This window comes from Hyposmocoma kahamanoa, unplaced genomic scaffold, assembly GCF_003589595.1.
Source record: "Hyposmocoma kahamanoa isolate Upper Pololo Valley unplaced genomic scaffold, ASM358959v1 94, whole genome shotgun sequence".
Lineage (NCBI taxonomy): Eukaryota > Metazoa > Arthropoda > Insecta > Lepidoptera > Cosmopterigidae > Hyposmocoma > Hyposmocoma kahamanoa.
The window spans coordinates 11,114,170-11,134,705 of record NW_020654878.1 but is presented as its reverse complement, the minus strand read 5'-3'; the positions used below and the strand labels follow the sequence as shown (position 1 = coordinate 11,134,705).

At 36.9% G+C, this 20,536-nt stretch overlaps 1 protein-coding gene across 2 annotated transcripts; it reads right to left on the bottom strand.

The window, feature by feature from the left end:
* Nucleotides 1-10,480: 10,480 nt before the first annotated feature.
* On the bottom strand, nt 10,481-20,094 carry LOC113237912. Of its 2 annotated transcripts, none has more exons than XM_026474629.1 (8): nt 20,023-20,094; nt 19,900-19,954; nt 16,996-17,070; nt 16,317-16,649; nt 16,166-16,234; nt 15,904-15,948; nt 15,719-15,778; nt 10,481-10,704 (listed from the first exon to the last, which is right to left on the bottom strand). In XM_026474629.1, exons 1-8 carry the CDS (start codon nt 20,035-20,037, stop codon nt 10,631-10,633), a joined length of 726 nt encoding a protein of 241 aa, XP_026330414.1. In that variant the 5' UTR covers nt 20,038-20,094; the 3' UTR covers nt 10,481-10,630. The 2 variants fall into 2 exon arrangements, with proteins under 2 accessions (XP_026330414.1, XP_026330415.1); XM_026474630.1 differs by lacking the exon at nt 10,481-10,704 and adding an exon at nt 11,399-11,524 and having other exon boundaries at nt 20,023-20,093.
* Nucleotides 20,095-20,536: the final 442 nt, after the last annotated feature.

Below are 20,536 nucleotides of genomic sequence, written 5' to 3'. Positions count from 1 at the left end.
ATTTAGTTCATCTAGTTCCTTAGTTAGTTAGTTCGTCTTGTCCTTGCTCGGACATTGAACAAACGCTCCAAACTAGTAATTTTATTCACATGAACCACTGCGGACTTCTAGTATTATGAGGTCAATACTACACTGTACTAAATATTTAAAAATACAATTTGTATGGAACCGGTACTATTTGATTTTCCTTCATATTTTACAGGTTTAAAGACTGTCATTTTAACTAAAAATCCTTTTTTTCACAAAATAAGAATTTTAGTTAGAGTGGTGTGCTTAAAAGTCAATATTTAGGTACAACTATTTCATATATTCGTACACGTAGGTTGATATTATACATACAGATACCTAAAAAAATATAACTTTTTGCAAGCTTGTATATATACATAATGTAGATACGTATTAGAGACTTAGAACGAGCTGGGAACGTTCAATCGTGCATCCCACTCGAATTGTACTAAAAGTAGTGAAAGATCGCTATTTGTCCCGCTCGCACCGATCCTACTGTATAAACAACAGGTGAACTATCAACTCAAACCGTTCCTCGTTCGTACTGAACTAAAAGAACGATGAACTATTAAAACCGTGCAAGACGTACTAGTTCGTGTCGGTGAGTGTAGGGAATATATTCCTATTAGTTCGTAGTTCATGAACTATACAAGCCTAGTACGTACAGATCTGGCAAATGAGCTGCGAACGCACTACACATGCGCTCCATGTTGCGTGCAGTTATACCTTTATTAGAAATATGCAAGAGCGCGATTGGCACGCGAACGGCACGCAAACAGATTGCACAACTTAATGCAGATGTGCAACTCGTGAATGTTGTTTTGCAAACAGGCGCATTTGCGGCACATTCGCCAGATATGTGTGCACTCTTAAATTAGTCTCGACGAGTTGTTAGCTTACACCTACAGATTTTGGAGTACGCTGTTTTGTGTCGGGGCTGTTTTAATTTAAGTTTTTTACACCCTTCCGTTTAGGTAGACTTTTTTTTTTACTATTTTAGGGCATTACAACGAAATGCAAATGTCTTTAGATAGTTAAAATTTTATTGTATTGCGTATCTTCGATAATAGCGACGACATGAGCACGTAGCTACTTTAAGTTACTAGCAGAGAGCGTAAGTTCTTCTTGAACATTCTTGCAAAATAGAAGGAGAGCGGCTTGCCCCAATGCCTTTATTTTTGTGGAAATAAGGAATTATCGATACCGGGGCTTTACCGGGATTTTGGCATTCGATCAAGCACGAAGCTCAATAATAAACAAATATGAATAGGTATTATTATACGTGAGGCGCACTATAAGTTTCCGGAATGAATAAGAAAAAAATACTATAAATGGTCAGAAATGAACTTATTGTTTCTCAAAATATTCTCCGTTAGCGTTAATGCACTTTTTATTTTTTCCATCCTCTAACACTTTTTCATACTAATGAACCAATTTTGAAAACATTTATGCCACTACTCCGTGACATACTCTGAAATATATTATTCATACTCTTCGACAGCCTCTTCAGGTGATGAAAATCGTTGATCGCGTAACTGATTCTTAATTGTTGGAAATAAATAAAAGTCACAAGGTGCCAGTTCGGGACTGTACGCGAGATGGCTCATAAGGTCAACGTTGTTAACCTTCAAAAATTCATTTGTGGCCGTGTGAGAACTGGCACTAACGTGGCGCAAGATGATACGGCGTTTACGGTTATTTTTACGGAGTTTGTCAATAATTTCCGACAAACAAATGGTCGTGTACCAATTACTATTCACGGTACAACGATTCTCCAAAGCAGCAGTCGCCACGTGTCCAATTTTATTAAAAAAAGAAGCAATCATCCGCTTAGAGGCACTTTGCACGCGCGCCACTTTGATTGGTTTCGGCTCATCTCGAAAGACCCATACGCTCGATTGCCGCTTTGTTTTGGGATTGTAACTATAAATCTATGTTTCGTCAGCTGTCACTGTGTCCCACACCAAATTTGACACCCCTTCGTTGAATCTGGTGGTATTGCACCAAGTGACGCAATCCGTTTTTTGAGCCTTAGTCAAATTGTGTGGGATCCACGGAGAGCATAGCCTTTTCACACCCAAATGTTTGTGTAGTATTGATTGTATTTGACTCATACCTATGTCTAAAGATGCCCGGATCTCATGGCATGTGACATACCTGTCTGTTTTGATCATACGGCGCACAGCATCGATGTTTTTGTTGTTCACAGCAGTGGACGAATTTCGTGATGGTCGCCCATCATGAAATTCGTCACTGAGATCCACACGACCGCGTTTGAATGCTGCAAATGAGTTATAAATCGTCGTCTTGCATAGTGCTTCATCGCCAAAAGCAGTTTGAAGCCGAGGGAAGCTCCGCTTAGCTGTGAAATTACACTTAAAGTCGTAGAAAATCATACTACGAAAATTTTCACGAATTAAATCCATGGTGATGTAGACAACCAATTTCTAAAATGGCTCCACAATGTAAAAACAAGAAAGTCAGATGAAACAAACTTTAAATTCTACAGCGAAAGAGAGATTTTCAAATATTGTAATTACTTTTTAAATATTGTTTATGTAAGTGGCCAGTTCCGGAAACTTATAGTGCGCCCTATGCAATTTTATATCTTACAATATTTTGATCGAAACAATCGTTTATTTAGGACCAATTAATTAGTAATTAATTTTACACGTTATTTATTTTGCATTATTATAAATGACATGTAAGCGTTCACGCGTCCCCATTACGTCGTGACGACAGATAGTGGTGTAATTTAAAGTTTTGTGGCTTGTATAATTAAATGAAGTTGTTCATACATAGAACAACACGATTAGGTAAATGTCGTTTACGACTTTTTTGACGTTATGACGACAGGCAGTCGTGATAATGGTAAGAGTAAAAAAAAACAACAGTCTTCAGACTATAAATAAAACGTCACGGTAAAAATTTGACGACAGATAATTGCAGCTTCAAACGATTCTATCGTGCAAACGACAAGGTTGCCATGAACCAGTGTTGGGCAAAATTTAATTGTTCTGGCAATTAAAGATTGACAATTAAGTAATTGTCAATTGCGAAACAACAATTAACGATTGATCAATTGTTAGTTTCGAGAACCGCAATTCACAATTAATTATTTGCTAATTGCGGCCCCGGCCGGTTAGGGGTCCGTTGGGGGTCAATTAGGGGGTCAGTTAGGTGGTCGGTTAGGGGGCCGGTTCGGGGTCGGTTAGGGGGTCAATTAGGGGGTCGGTTAGGGGTCGGTTAGGGGCCGGCTAAGGGGCCGGTTGGGGGGTTGGTTAAGGGGTCGGTTAGGGGGTTGGCTGGTGGGTCGTTAAGGGGTCTGTTGGGGGGTCGGTTAGGGGTCGGTTAGGGGTCCGGTTGGGGATCCGTTGGGGGTCGGTTAAGGGGTCGGTTAGGGGGTCAGATCAAATCAATTGCGACGTGTCGCAATTAATTTAATTGCAATTGATTTTAATTGCAATTGATTTCAATTGAATTGATTTTTTAATCTGATTGAATTTTGGATTGAAATTTAATTGGTTAACGCCCAACACTGCCTTGAACCAATAAATTATCGTCAAGATCTAGTAGGAACAGCTATCGTTCAATGATAAAATAAGCTCCACGACTATAGATAGTCGCGATATGGGAACAGGTTAGACGCGACAGTCGTTCAACGATAAATAAAACGTTACAACATAATGGGAACGCGCCCTAAAGCAGCAGTTGAAAGCTAGAATTTACGCATGAATTGTGTATGTACATATAATTTTGTATCAAAAACATTTTTTTATCATACTGTTTCTATTGCATTTCACATAGAGAAAAGTTCACAAGTAAAGAGGTAGGATTTTGGAAAAAGAACACTTTTGCATGGAACTGACTTATTTTTGCTACCATTACATTGTGCTGTTGTATCGAAGGCTAACGATTATTATAATTAACAACAATGAAACTCACAAAATAATAGCAATATTTCAAGTTGTTTATGTTCCACATTGTTAGTAGCAGTGAGCTCCTTATGACAGAGTTCGTTCAGGGAAGTACCTACTGTCTGGCACCTTACCTATTTCTGCCGCCAAGCAGTAGTGTGAGCATTACTGCGTTTTTATTAAAAATAAAGTTATAAAGTTACGTTTTACATTCATTCCGAAATACATTTTATGTTACGTTAACAGACTTCTCAAGACATCATTGAATAGATACTTTTAGATTTATGAAAATGACTAAAACTGATTAAAGAACTTCCTTTATACCCAAGATATTAGTGTATTCCAACTGTCCCTTGTATGAGGTCAGGTGAATCTTGGATTGAATCACATTTTTTTTAACTGGTAGAGATTTGGTAGCAGTAGAGCTCCTTGTGAAAGAGTTCGTTCAGGGAAGTACTGCCATCTTACCTATTTCTGCCGCCAAGCAGAAATGTGAGCATTACTGCTGTCTGGTGGATGGGTAAGTTTGATGGTAAAATTACAGGCACTCAAGGTGACGGGCGCTGTGGCAGTGCCCCTAAGATCTTTACGATTTAAAGTTCTGATAGACAGGCGTGTCGCTTGTCACCAAGTCTACGACTTGTTCGTCTCGTCACTTGTCATAAAAAAAAAGATGAACCATCAAATACCTACCTCAAATACCTAATTGTTTGTACCGTACTCGATCACCCATCTTACATCCAGACGAGCTCAATCTTGTGTCTCACCTTGTATTTAATATTTACGAAAATAATTTGTTAGGCAAGAAGACACCTAAAATTTCTTGAGATGTTGGTATAGTTAAGTACGTCAGCATTCATTCATTACTTACTGCCTAGAAGGGTAAGAGCAGATTAGGTGCGAACATGAATCGAACCTCACCCTTGCCATAATATCTTTCAAGAAGGATAATTCCTTATTCATCTGGACTTTGACTGTTACTATTCAATTAAGGACTGGAGATTCAATTATAAGTTTTGAGAGTCACGAGTTTCGAGCTCAAGGTACCTTTGCGCTTTGGTGTCTAAATTAATTCGTGCTTTGAGCCACGATTATCTGTTTACTGACAGTTATCTATTCCCCACAGGGATATAAGGGATTTGTTATAACCATTTCATTTCTTGAGTGTCAACTAAATACTTCACCATAAACAGTTTAGGGGTTGTTTGGCGTCTCAAGAAGAAAAGAATTTGGTAGGGATTACGTCAAAATTCCATAACAAAACTTATTTTTCCATTCGAAATTAGTTTTGAAATCTTTATTTATTGCACATGAAATGTTATTTATATGTCCCGTGTTAAACACAAGACCCCTTACGGCTACTGTTGGGTAATTTTCTGAAAAATTTCAAATAATGGAAATTTTTCCGGAAAAGTTCCCGAAATATTTGAAAAATTGGATAAAAGTAATTTCAAAGGCTTATATTATGTTTTACGTTTAGAAATATCTTTTAAAGTTTTATTTAGCGCGAATTATAAAACAAACTTGTATAGCTAAAAGCCACTTTTGAAAACGAGATTGAAAATTATTTCACAACGGCGAAACCTTTTTAATGGCTCCATCGTCTTCGTTCAGTAACTTCAGCTTTTGACAGGTGTCAACGTCAAATGTGGAAAATTATCGCGATAGCACGAAATTCTCACAGGACATTGGCGAAATCGCCATTTTTTTGTATAATTTTTATAATAATATTAAACTACCGTACGTAGTTATTTTTACTTGACATTGGCAAAATCATTGATTATTTCGATGGAGCCATAACATTTAAAAGAAGAAGACATTGGCGAAATCGCCATTTTTTTTGTATAATTTTTATAGAATAGAATAGAATAGAATACGTTTATTTGCCAGAATACAGTAATTACAAAGGTCTTAAGTAAAATTAGGTACATTGTATTCAACCTGCAAGCAGATGTGCAAATATTAATGGAATTCAATGTTTCTTTAGTCTCTATAGTTTCTAATTAATGTAATGAATTTGTAAATTCTAAGTATTCTTTATTACTATAGAAGCAATGTGTCAAAAGCCATTTTGTCAATTTTAATTTAAAAGTATGTCCTTGTAACAATTTAATTTCGTTTGGTAATTTATTGTAAATAATTATACACATGTTAAAGCAGTTATTCTTATAAATTACTTTATGGCAACGAGGTTGGTATAAGAGATTCATAATTTTTGCTCTAGTTTGCCTTTGAATGACTTCACCGCGTGTTTTAAAATATTGAGGATGAGAGTTGACAAATACGCAGATATCCCTAATGTACATGCATGGCAAAGGTAATATGTTCACAAGAAACAAGATGGCTTTAAATATTAAAAAATGTAATCACGTTAAATTTACTAGAAACATAAATATTATACCTACTAAGTACTATCTAATGGGCGAGTCTATTGAAGAAGTGGATGGCATACGTGATCTGGGAGTTTTTTTTGATAAAAAGTTGAGCTTTAACAAACATATCGACAATATTATAGCAAAGGCTTCAAGAATGCTCGGATTTGTACTAAGGGAATGCAAGAACTTTAAAAAACCATTAGTTAAGCTTATAATGTACAACTCTTTAGTCAGGAGTCACTTGGAGTATTGCAGCGTTGTCTGGTCACCATGCTACAAAGTTAACAGCCTAAGAATTGAGAGACTTCAGAAGAGATTCATGTATCACTTGGCCTACGGCTGCAATATGGCCGGGAAACTCAACTCATATGCTGATCGTTTGAACCACTTTGGGTTTGCTACACTAGAATCAAGGCGCAAAATGCATGATTTAGTTTTTTTGAAGAAATTGGTCACTGGTATATTTAATTGTCCAGATTTGTTATGCAGGGTTCAGTTTAACGCTCCGTTTCGACCACAAAGAAAACAAAATGGAAAGTTGTTTTGCATTCCCAGACATAAATCAAATCTCAGACTACACTGTCCACTCTCTCGGATGCTCTCAACGTATATGGAAAATTATGATTCGGCGGATTTGGCAACTGTGCCTGTTACTGCCCTTAAACGACTAGTGTTATCGGCTTAATTTTGAAAACGTTGTGGATTGTCTTTTGCTTAATAAATATTTTGTTAAAAATAGTTAATATAAGAATAATCATTATTGTGCATGCGGTGTTTTCCTATAATTAATGGGGCAATTGTATTTATAACGTGTTGTGTGTATTTTCTGTAATGTAAATTGTACTCATTGTTGGAAAACCAAATAAATAAATAAAAAAAAAAAATGTTCAGCCTTTTAAACAGCGGTTTGCAACTGTCATCGAACCACGCACCGCATATTGCTCGAATACACTTCTTCTGGACTTTAAACGCTCTTTCTAAGATTACTGAGTTACCCTGAGTTAAAATATAATATTGTTAAACTACCGTACATAGTTATTTTTACTTGACATTGGCAAAATCATTGATTATTTCGATGTAGCCATAACATTTAAAAGAAGAAGAAGATATGATTAAATATATGATTTTTCCAAAATGGAAATTTTTTCATGATTCAACACTACCTACGGTTGCCATATGTCTGCAATTTCTTAAATACGAATCGAATTACATAAGGTAATATATATATTTTTGTATATTGTTGATATAGTTATGTACATTGCTATATTAAGATAATTACTGTTGTCGTCTCCTGGAAAGATCGCTTTTTTCCTACCGAATTCATTCAACTCTCCCAACGCAAAGGAAGACAATGCCTGCGTTCCTAATAACGGAGCAGTTAAATTAACTAATCCTTTGTTTAAAGAAACGAGGGTGATTACCCGCAATCTGAGTTAGTCGCGGCGAAAGGAATCTGTTTAAATTGCACCTTTTAATCCAACGAAAGCGAATTGAAGCTGGTTTTGCGAGCGCGGCGGACCGGAAAACAGCATCCCTGCGCTGTCTTTACTACGCGAGCTTCAGAAAACAGAGGAGGTATGCTAATTAACTCCCTAGGTATCATGGAACAATGCCCTCTTTTATACAGTCGGAATATTAATTTGCCTTTTTCTCGCAAGGGAAATGTACCTAGATGAATGAAATGAAAAGAAAGGGAGAGCAGATTCCTTTCAAGAAAATATGACAATGTTTTGCATGTTCGTGTTAACTAACGTACCAACATTTTATGTCAATAATGTTTCGTTGTAAACATGTTCGACCCACCTGTGCAATGGTGGTACTTCACATGGCTATTTGTATTTGCGCATTTGATATATTTGGCAAATAATCACCATGTACAGATAGCATCTGTGACCAAGCATTTGCCTTGCTTACCTATTATATGATATTCGTAAATGTTATTTGTGAATTATTTAGTATTAATGTCTGTTTTGTTTTTGTGGAGCTGGTCGAGATGCGTCACATAACTCTTATTTCAAATGTAGCGAGTTTTCTCAAAAGGGTGGTGTCTGAAAAACAGTTTAAGCTGAGACTCATGCCTTTTTATCTACTACACACTATAGGAAATGAAACTATTTTTCCGAATTTAAATCGCGTATATTTGTTTTTTCAAACAAATAAAAACAAAAACATGTTAATTAGTTCTGCAGTCTTATGACTGTTTGGGATTTTTCATTAGAGGAAATACTGGATCCCAAACTGGTGGTACGGAGAAACCATCTTCCCTGTTGAAATTAGGATGTTTTTTTAATTTCAATGGCCTCTCGCTGCATCCTGGGTAGATAACGGACTTCTTTTGCAAGGACCTGGGATTTGTCAAACTTCATTGCATGTGTAGGTTTATCCATGACATGCTCGCAGACTGCAGACTTGTTAACGCGACGGTGTTTGACATCAGCTATATGTTCTTTGACACGGGTACAAATACTTGGCTTCGTTTGTCCAATATAAGAGAGACCGCACTCACAGTCAAGCTTGTAAACTCCTGCATTTAAACGCGATTTAAATCCGGAAAATTAGTTTCATTTCCTATGTGTGACAATCGCGAAAACCTAAGAACTCGATACTACACACGATGTTATTTAAGGATAAACTTGTATATTACTGTACTCATTGTAGATAAATAAATTTCTTTATTATTATTATTGTTATTCGACAAATACAGTAAACGCCAAACTCGCGTTACCGCGCGCTGGTCGTTTTCTGGATGCACATCAAAGGAGTTAAATAGGCAAATACGTAGGTGAACCGTCAACACTATGGTCATATTCATTATTTTAACTTCTTATTTGGTTCCATGTGTAGACGGTCATGTTTGTCAGTGTCTGCACGTTAATCTGCACGTCAAATATTTTTCCAAGAAGGTACAAAAATTCCCAAACCGAATACAAATGGCCATATGAAGTGCTACTACAAATAATTTCACTTGTACAAAAACTTGCATCCACCTGTTTAATAAACGTATTTAATTTGCGAAAAATAGTTTTTATATAACTAGACGTACCTACCTATATCAATTTATAAGTCCGAAATTATGGAGTTGCGTACATACACACATTGTACCAAGACCATTATTAATTAATTAATCAATTGTAAACTTAGGATCTCCATCGAAGTGTAGTAGAGTGCAATATATTCGGGTTAATAGTGTAATTTTGCGAGGCAGGAGCAATATCTTGCGGTGAACTCGACCGACCTTCCGAACCTTGACAGGATCCAGATTACATGCAACATTCTGTAGTTAGCAGGGAATGAATACAATAACTTGACTCTATGAAGTTGGGTACTTTGAACTATCTAATACATTCTTAATTAGGTATTCATTACTTATCTGGTTCCATGTAAGTGTAGGAGCAAATAAAGGATTGTGTAGAATAGCGTTTCCCATTTGATACCGGGCCTTGTTGAAGTGGAACCAGACCTCAGAATTAAACTTTCGTCATTTTCCGCGAACTTGGATTCTTTAGTAAAAAATAAGTAGCAGCTCCATACTTCGCACTAAATAGGCGATACCAAAATAATATTAGTAAAACATTTTTACAAATAATAAATGTGTATTATTTTACTTAACGTAACAGGCTTGAGTTTCAGTATTGAGTGGGTCACGAAAAATAAGTATGAAAATTACCGGGCCATGGCAGAACAATCATTGGGAAACACTGGTGTAGAAGGTTATAATTGATAAAAAATCAACTTTATAAAAAAAAGCGAATATTGTTTTACGTTTTTTACCTACTTATGGACCCCACTTAAATCGCCAAAGAACAATCAGCTGTTTCGACACATTTGCGGAGAGTAGGTACAAATAAAGATTTACTATCGAAGCCTCCACAATAAAACATATTCGCATTGAAGGGTAAAAATTTAGCAAATATTTAGGGATTACTTGCAGAAGTATAACGAACAGAGGAATAAGAGGAATTAAAACATTCACATTAACTGCCACGGTGGCCGAACGGTTACCATGCCGGACTGCCACGCAGAGGTCCCAGGTTCGATTCCCGGGCTGGTAGAGATATTTGTACGGCCTCATTTATTTCTCTCATGACTTTGAGTGTAATATATGGTTGTCTATGTGCGTGTCCATGGCACCCGCGACACAGGTTTTACCTAGTGCGGGGCTTATTGAGTGTGTGCGTTATTATTATTATTCATATAAATTGCAATGTTGGGCTATATAATCTAGAGACTGACAAATGATTTATTTTTCAAACGAATTTCGTGGTGGATTAGCTTGCGCCCTGGTATTCATGGTGTCACATCTCTGAGATCACGTGTTTGCTCCCGGCCGGATCAATGTAGTAAAACTAAGTTTTCTGTGTTATCTTGGGTCTGGGTGTTTGTGATACCTTCGTTGTTTCCGATTTCTATAAGACAAGTGCTTTAGATACTTACTTTGGGTTGAGGAGCAACGTATGTGATGTTGTCTCTCACAACGGTAAACGTGTGAAATTTTGCTGATAAAATAATTTTCATATCAACGAGTGGTATTCGACCGCAGCACTTTTGTGCTAAAATCAAGTAAAATTTCTACTCCTATGGTTAAAATCTCTAGTCTTAGGTACTATTAAAAAAAAACTAGAATAAATCTAATTACTTCGGGTTCTCACGTAGATATTATATTTTTTAGTAACACATATTCAATATATCACTTCTGAAAGTAGTCAAATTTTCATAATTTAATTTAAATTAATTGTAAGTCAATGCTTAAATACTTTAAAAAATCTACAAGTAGAGATCTACGTCAAGTTTTTCCTATTAAATAGCCTTTATGGAGATTCTGGTACAAATAGACGAATAATAAATCTTATGGAAATTAACGGACTCCACGAATTTTATCGGAGTCATGGAGTCATACATTATTTATGTGGGATCTATAGACAACAACCCTAAAAATCAATATTGTCAAATCACAGAAAAAGAACCTTGAGCCTAATCAAATAAACCGAGTAAAAGTTAAAATTGAACGAAGTGCGAATCTAAGGGCTGAATAATTCATTAATTTCAGATGAAAGCGGGTAGAAAGGAGTGAGGAAGGGAAAAATGTACCCATTTTAAAGTTTCTTTAAAAACACTTTTTCGTCGTAGAAATAAGCTTGTAATCATTATATTTGTTTCAACAATACTAAACGATGGATCTCCGATATTTGGTTGTTACTTTTTTTGAACCGGAGCTGAACTTCTTTCCTGGAAAACAGTATTGTACATCAAAACACCTTGTTGGCGACAGATCTTTTTCATATATATAAATATTTTTTACTTTTTTGTTATGTAATTTTTATACTTGGAATTAGTATTGTTTTTGTATTTTTGAGTTACTTACATTTTTCTTTCATTGTTTTTTTGGTTCGCTGTGAAGAGTGTTCAGTGTCTAACGTGTTTTGAATTTATTACAAAATTTTCAAAAAAATAAGTATTTTCCTTCCGCCGCTGCCTGCTACTCAGTCCACTGTTCATCACCTATCGTTTTTTGGTTCTTTCTCCCGTCAAAACCTATTTTCAAATAATTTCAAAAATTTCACTAAATTCATTATTAACAATGATAAAAACAAGAAGCCAGGCATCGGCTCCTTCGGGAGGTCCCGCCGCTCCAGGATCAAGTGTCTTGGCCCGAGGTTCTCACAGTTCGAGTGCCTCCCTTCGAGCCCAGCGGCTGGCCACCGAGGCGGCTCACGCCCGGCTCATGGCCGACAGGGAGGCAGAACGCATCGTGGCGAACCTCGAGCTGCAAGCAGAGCTCGCGGCCCTAGAGGACGCCGGCAGCTCCTAGTCCTTTAGAAGTTTGCGAGTTGAAAGGTGGATAGCGCAATTTAAGAGTGAATATTCATCATGGGTCTCATTCGCAGATGGCTAATGAGCAAACTGGTCGGGACGGTCGTGTCTTGCTTAACGTCGGTGGCTCCGAAGCCACGGCGTGGGAAACGCATCTATATACGCAATCGCGTCAGCGTTGTTGCCAGCTGGTCATATAAGCGTCGCCTCGACCAGCGCCCAGGACTCAGTCGCTCCGGCGCGCAAGTATGCGCTTTCCTATGCGCCAGCTCCGTTTCCTCTGCCACCTGTGTGCGCGTATCCGGGCCCGAAGCTGCCGACTCGATCGCTGCGGCGCGCGAATTCTCGCCTCCTTTCATACCGACTATACAGCATCATACCACACAAGCAGATACACTTTAGGCACACATCATAACATAAATTATAACAAAAATAAAACCAACTTCAATGATTTTGACACATCACAAAAACCCATAGACTTATACTCTAGCTGGCTGAGGTCGTAAGTGACCTCGCCCGCAATAGTCGCCACGTAAGCTTAGGAGCAAAATTGCCTATATTTTCCGGATCGCCCACAAGTTCAATTCTAAAAGTTCGTTTTCGACAACTGAAAATATAGGCCGGCAGAATCATGCCCTCGGAGGAGCCGCTCAAGATGCTGTGGGTTCTCTTCTAGCTCTCTCACAAGATCCAGAGGAAATTATGGCGGCTCTAGAGGAGCAGATTGACCAGCCGGAGCTTCTCATACGACAGCTCGTGAAGGCCATGCCAAAATTGCCAGCGTCTCTGGATGGCGGCAGGGAGCTCCACCAGCTTGCCTGTGTGGTGCGCAACTACGCCCACACCATTAAGATGACAGATTCGGTTGAGTACCTGGTCTCCAGAGTTGCTGCACAATATGCTACTTAAATTGATCCCATTGTTGCGCGAGAAATGTATAGATTACGCTTACGCAAATTTCGAGCGAAACTCGTTTAAATTGAAATTGCTTGTGTGTGTTTTCTCACGCGTCAATCACGGGTCCATTTAAAATTTGGCACTATCGGTGACGGTTACCGTCAAAACACGTGTTCCTTGTCTGGCGTAGACAAGACTCGCACGCAGACCATCATGGATGCCACTAACGTCAGCGATGACGTTGCCTACGTTGCTGTTGACTATGCCACCTCCTTTAACGCCACCAAAATAAGTCGGTAAAAGCTAAAGTGGTGACATCTGTCGCGAAAAATCTTTCTGTACGTAGGTACAGTACAGTACTTTAGAGTGGTGACGCCTATCGTAAATCCTTCCGTTCCGTTGAAACCAGCGCTATCTGACCTAATATGTTTATATTGTCAGAAAGCTGGACATAATGTTGCCAAATGTGATAAGTACAAGCATCTTTCGATTGCGGACAGATGGCGGTGGGCTACGGAAAATAGGGTTTGTCGTAGGTATCTTAGAAGAGGTGGTCATTTCTATGAAATTTGCAGAAGCAATTGTAGTAGTACAGATTGCAAGAGCAAAAAATTCTATCACATGCTTCTCTATAGAGACCCAATTACGTCCATTAACTACAGTGCACCGGAACCCGAACAATCTGAACCCATGACAGTGGCCCACATTCAAAGTGGCACTGCAGAGTCGACGTCGCCACCTTCATTGTTCCGACCGTTGATAAAGGTGCTTCCGGTGACAGTGTTCGGATTTAAGGTATGATGGATATTTACGTCATATTAGACGACGGTTCTACTGTCACCTTAATTGATCGGGCAGTAGCAGAGTCCGTAGGGGCTCAAGGTTCGAAAGGTACAATCCAAATTAATTGTGTTGGTGGGCTCGTAAAAGACTCTGAGGTAAATTATGTTAGCATTGGCGTCAAAGGCAAGTTTTCTGATGAAAGCTTTAAATTAGACGACTTGCGCTCTGTACCTGGACTGGGGATAGCTTGTCAACTCGTCCGAACAGCGGATGTGGCGAAGCTCCCTCACCTATATGAACTTGCCACAGAGTTATGCCATGACGAAGCCAAGCCATTGCTGATAATAGGCATAGACAATTGGCACTTATCTCTAGCACGTGATATCAAAGGGGGTACTCGAAATCAGCCTACCCAACAAGCCCGAGCACGCGTTGACATGTTTGCTAACTGAGCGACCAGAACCTCCATCTCCTGTAGTGGGTGATTACACTCACTTCAGCAAATGGAGTCATTTAGTCAAAGCCACTGCTGCGCACTGGTGCGCTCAACGTTTTAAATCTTTTTTGGCCAACGTTTTAAAGTGTTAAAGTTCCAAATTATAAATTTAAGCATGCCCCCTCCCGAGCTTCTGAGGGTTTGAAGCCCCTTTCAGCTTCAGAAATTCGAGAGGCTGAGAGACATCTTTTCATGAGATCCCAATCTGGCATTTAGCGACGAGCTTCTTTTTTTTTTATTTTTTTTTTTATTGTGACTCGGCAAAATGACTGCACCGCGCCTGATGGAAAGTGCGAATACAGTCCAGAGATGAGAGTAACGGATGGAAAACACAAATATCTTCACTCCGTCACTATCATTTTGCCGGTCTGGCCAAATGCTTCTTCACACTACGTTTGATGGACCCGATGTTCTAAGATTGCATGCAGGTCTTTCCCAAAACAACCAGGGAAAACTAAAACAAATAGTCATATTTTGGGAGAAGACTGCCGGGGGGCGCATATGAGAGAAGTGCTGGGTCGCCCTTTTTACTTGCCTCACCACCAGGACCACGCACCTCGACATCGTGGGAAGCTTGTCGGCAGACTCCGCCATCATACTGTTACGCAGGTTCATTTCAGTTCACAGGTTCACACGCTGCAGGCATTGACGCCATTCCATTTTTATTGGGAACGCCAGCCCCTGCAGCTCCTCATCCCGTCTCTACCGCGGAACTATCCTGCCAGGATTATAAGAAGGCGTTGCGTCTGGCCGAAATCTTTTGGGCAAGGTGGCTAAAAGAATATTTACCGACCCTCATTCCCAGAATGTCGGGGCTGTCCTTTTCGCCCGTTAAAGTGGGTGATCCTGTGCTAGTGGTGGACCTAAATCTTCCAAGAAGTACTTGGCCCCGAGGTAGAATCACAAATGTATACACTGGCCTAGATGGAATTGCCCGGGTGGTCGAGCTTCATATGAGCAAGGGGCCGCAGAAAAGACTGGTGCGCAAAGTAGTGCCCTTGCTAAGTAGTGCCCTCGCAAAGTAGGGCACTCGAGATTACTGCGCACCTAGACTGTCGCCTCATTAGATTGGTGCTTTGCACCGGGGGTGCCATGTTGGCGACAGATCTTTTTCATACATATAGATCTTTTTTACTTTTTTGTCATGTAATTTTTAAACTAGGAATTAGTTTTGTTTTTTTGAATTATATTCTTGTTTCATTCTTTTTGGTTCGCTGTGTTCAGTGTCTAACGTGTTTTGAATTTATTATAAAATTTCCATAAAAATAAGTGTTTTCCGTCCGCCGCTGCCTGCTATTCAGTCTACTGCTTATTCTATCGTTTTTACACATAGATTTAGTATATAGTACCCATATACTAAATCTATGTTTTTACACCTACTTAAGGTTCTAAATTTCAACTGTATTGTTTAGTTTATAATAGTGACGTCTTACCTCTATATCTCTTTTTCAACGTAAATGCTTGCCGTTTGAATCGTCTGCTGCGTCTCGTACCTATTCGTTAATAAATGGAATAAATTTGATAAGAAACAACGTTACATTCTAACGCGACTTTTATAACAAAACATTGCCTATGTTGGGCGCTAATTATAGTTTCTAATTCCGTGCGCTTTACTAACCGTCGTCATCCTCGTCTTTTGAATCTTGCCCTTTATGACCTTTTTCTGGAAATGAATAGTAAATTATCAGGTTTGAAAATAGTGAAAATTGGCAATATTTTCGCTATTCATTCGTAAGTAGCATGTCAGTTCCCCCGGAATAACAAAAAAAAAAAAAAAAAAAAAAAAAAAAGGTATAAATGTTTTGGTTATTGTAATTACTTAGCTTATATAATTTTGATTCAGGTTTGAGTCGGTTTGACACCCAAATACATTGCTTTACCTTCAGGTTCATATTCTTCCGCATTAATCACGCCTTTTGTAATATGTTTTAGGGCCTTAGCATCAGAATCTGAAAATATTTTTTTACGATTGTTTGGTTTCTCACGTGAAAAATAAAAACCTAATTGTATTTACAAATAAAAAAGAGTTACCTTCATCAACGCTTTCCTTAGATTTTGACGCAGTATTTGAAGACTTTCCGCTTTCTTTATGTTTTTCTTTCTTTGGTTCTGGAGTCGTTCCAGACGACTTAACAGGTGAGCCTTCCCTGGCCTTAGGTTTTTCTTCTTCGCTGGATTTGGAATTGCTTGACTGGGATTTAGATTTAGAACTATCTTCGGCTCTGACTACCGCACTCTGTTTACCTGCAGCTCCTTCTTTCTCAGATTTTCTTTTTTTCTTAGGTTTTTTGTCCTCGGCTACATCCTTTTCGATATTTTGTTTCCGTGTTTGTTTAGGGTCTGGTATTACGTGTGGCGCAGATTCTAAAATATGCATCCTATAAGTACAAAGTGAAGATGTTTCCTTGTCTCAAACGCTTTATTCGTAAACAAAATTTTAAAACACCGTTGTTTATAAGTCAATTTTAAACAACACTGCCGAATGCGATGACCTTACATGAAAGTTACATAATTATCCTTTGCAAAATTATGTCGCAAGGGAAAGTTTGGAACAAAATAGAAATTATTGTCATAGGTTTATATTTAAACAACTTTACTTGCCTAATTGAAAAATTTTAAGGCGTGTATAGGTAAGATGTTCACGTTTATCGCAATATTATCAGACTGATTAGGTTAAAATAATTTAAAAAATGGCTAATTTCTAGATTACCTTCAAAATCTCGTATTCGTAATGCTGGCATTCCATTTTCTCCTTTAGTTAGATCAAAACCAATTTTAAGATTGACTGAAAGAGATATTCGTCAAATATTACGTTTTTTATATTTTACTTTATTTACTTTATTGCCCAAGCAGCACACCAATATCTAAATATATACTATAAGATATCTAATAGAATTTAATTCGATTGAATATTTTTAAGAGTTCAAATTCCTTTATCAAGTTACCCTTCTAGAATGCTACAAGACCATTTGTAGAATGTAGACAGTTTTTATTTAGTATTGTAGACAGTTCTTGGATAATTTATAGTCTATGATAGTTTTCTTAGTAATGCTATTTTAAAACCAAAATACTAAAGCGTTACAAACATAAGAAGCAATTCTCTTAATACTAATAGATTTCAAGTTTAATGGCTTACAAAATATAAACTATCAAAATTGCAACATGGCGAAATTAGACATAATGTTTCTGACTATTTTGCGCAATATTTAATCGGTTAGAACGCGTAAATTGACGTGCGACTTTAAATACTTCGTGAAAAGTGATGTAAAATCTGCCGTAAAAGAAATGTGCTCGCTAAATTTTAAATATTTATGTACAAAATATAAACTTAATGAATATACAGTTATCGATTTTCGGTTTTAAATATTTATAGAAAGCTTAAACATACAAAATAACTCACAAAACAAACCATTTCCAAGAATGTCTAGGCTACTTCAAGCTAATTTCAACTTAGATTTACTTTTTAAAAAGAAAATAAATTTTTCTCAGCTACTTCATAGTCATTCTTTAAAAATAAAACTGGCGATAAGAATTTAAAGCTTTTTTCAAAACACAGTTGGCAGCATTTTGTCTATAGCGTTATCTATAGAAAAGCTTAAGAATACGAAAAGATTATTTTTATTTGCTTTAGTGTAGTTGATCTTGTAGAAGAATATTCACTCCTATGAAGTTTTTATGATTGTCTACAAAACGCGATGTTACTAAGCGATTTTTTCTTTTGACAGTATTACAAAACCTTTATAAAAGTTACCTATAACTTAAATAGTGAGCGTATTATGCAATAAAAAACTTTTCAAAACACTAGGTCAAAAACAATTTAAAAAATCAAATTTGTCGCAAAAAACGTTATTCTGTATAATTATATGGAATGTGTTATATATGACTAGAAAGGTGGATAAATTCCCTATCATATAAATATAAGAAATATTTTAATGACATACCTAAATTACGTTGGAAGAAATACAATTTTCATTACAATATTGAGGTTATTTCTTTACGCCAACCACATTTCACACAATGATTTCACTGTATTTTATTGATAGACGGCACAATACACATACACAACATTGTAGAATAGTAGCTTACGCGCTCATTTCAATTGTTTTTATCATTTCACAACACGGAATTACTTCACAATGTTTATTTATTTGTCAACAAACAATGCCATGACCGGATTGCGCGCGAATTACGACTATTGTATCCAGTGTTGCCAATTTGTGGGGATTGGCGCTATATGAGGAAAATGTGGGGATTCTAACATTTTATCATTTTGTTTAATCTATCAATTGCTAGTGCATCGCTAGTTTGATCGTTACTGTTACAAACACTGTGATGGACTATATCGACGTGTTTTTCTTTTTCGCACATCCCTCGTATTATTAACAAGCAGCTTAAATAGAATTATTATTAGAGCACTTGGTTCTGAATTGTAAAATTACCAGTCGGTGAGTGTTGAGTTCGCGATTCTTTCTCCCGCTTAGGCCCGTCGCCGGTATGAAGCAAAACGAAATTAGCTATTGATGACCAAAGCCGAGCAGTTGGGACTTCCACACCACAACTTACCACTCGTCAACTTTGAATATGAAATATAAGTAGGTCGAAAATCGTTGATTATTTCTAACATTAACATAGTGTCATCAACAAATAATCAATTTACTTAATTTTATAAGGCAAAGAAAATTTTTATTTTTTCATAGACTGTTTATTAATTAATTATAGATTAATGTTGAATCTAATTAAAATAAATAAACGGTTTAAGGTCATCTAATTTTATAATTATTTTTACATTTTACATCCTGTTTACATTCACAGCAAACGTAATAGATTATTACATTTTGAGTTTCTTAATTCTTTATTATATTTTTAAGCGATGTATTTCTAATAAATAATGAAAACTCGACGTGGGGATGTTGTGGGGAATATGAACTTTGCTCTTCCCAAATTAAGGGATTTTAACCGTGATTTTTGGGGATTTTGAAAAATTGGCATTGGCAACGCTGATTGTATCGAATGATGTGACTTAACGTCCAAGGTTCACCATCTCCACCAGATCTTTTAATATTCTTTACTTTATCCATTTTGCATGAACTCTTACAACGTCCAATAGTGTAAAAACCCTAATTGTAGTATTTTTTTAAATGAAACCTACTGGAGACACGCTATAACGTGTTTGTCATAAGTACAAACACTACAGAATGTCTATAAATTAAATATGTCTAGAATAAACTTAAGAACACTAGTTTTTAGTATTAATAGACTTTACTGGATGTGTATAATACAATTTTACTAAAAATAGTCAGTTGTTCTACAGATGAACTTAAAATAAGGACTATAAGAGTAAATCTTAAGAGAGATTACACTTAATTAAGTTGTTTGGCATTAAGAAGGTTTTAAAATTTTGACTTGAGTGAAATAAGTATATAAGAACAATTTCTTTTTTCTAAAACCATTTATAGAGAACTATTATCTAAATGTATATCATCTGTTTATAGATATAACAGTTTTAAGGCGTATAAAGTGTGCTCCTTGGGTGATTTACTTACTTGGTACCAAGTAAGTAAATAAAGCAAAATAATTCATATTTTTAAGTATCAGTACTATTTTAAATACTTACAAGTCTTTTCATCTTCAGAAAGTGTAACTACTGTTGCTAGTAAAACAAGAAGAATCTATAAAATAATAATTATAAATTAGTTTATGCCACCAAAAATTTTTAATTATAACAAACTAGATTTACCTTTATAAAAATCATGCTTTCATAATGTTTCTGCCGTTCAAGAGTAATATCTCACAGAGAAATGAGTATGTTTTGCATTGATTTTAATTTGAATTGCGTTTATAAACAATACATATGTTATCGCACTCGAATATGGAAGGTGCTCTTTAATTTTCATTTGTGATTGATGTCGCAGAGTTTCCTACATTCTACAATTACCACGATATGGTTAAGCTCTTGTATTTCGCTCCACTTTATGAAAGGTTATCACTAGGTGATACAAATTGTTTAAACTCAGCGACTCAAGATTTAAAGCTTGCAAAATCCTTAGCTCCCCAGAGTGCAGTGTAACGACTGCAGACGGAGATTCTACTGAGCGCAGAGAGATTTGCAAACTCTCCGAGAAAAATGAATAGTATAAATCGCGCACCTACGAAGTCGTCGAAAGTTAAACTAAATTATGATGTGTGCTTGGAATGTACTTAGTTTTAGTTTTCAAAAATTGCGAAAAAATCTCCAAATCTATCAGAAATTG

Bases quoted from the DNA above. Each gene is read 5' to 3' on its own strand.
- LOC113237912 (XM_026474629.1), bottom strand. The intron at 16,235-16,316 runs GTAACTCTTTTT...AAATATTTTCAG, and splicing joins TAAGGAAAGCGTTGATGAAG to ATTCTGATGCTAAGGCCCTA. The intron at 15,779-15,903 runs GTTAGTAAAGCG...ATTAACGAATAG, and splicing joins AAAAGACGAGGATGACGACG to GTACGAGACGCAGCAGACGA.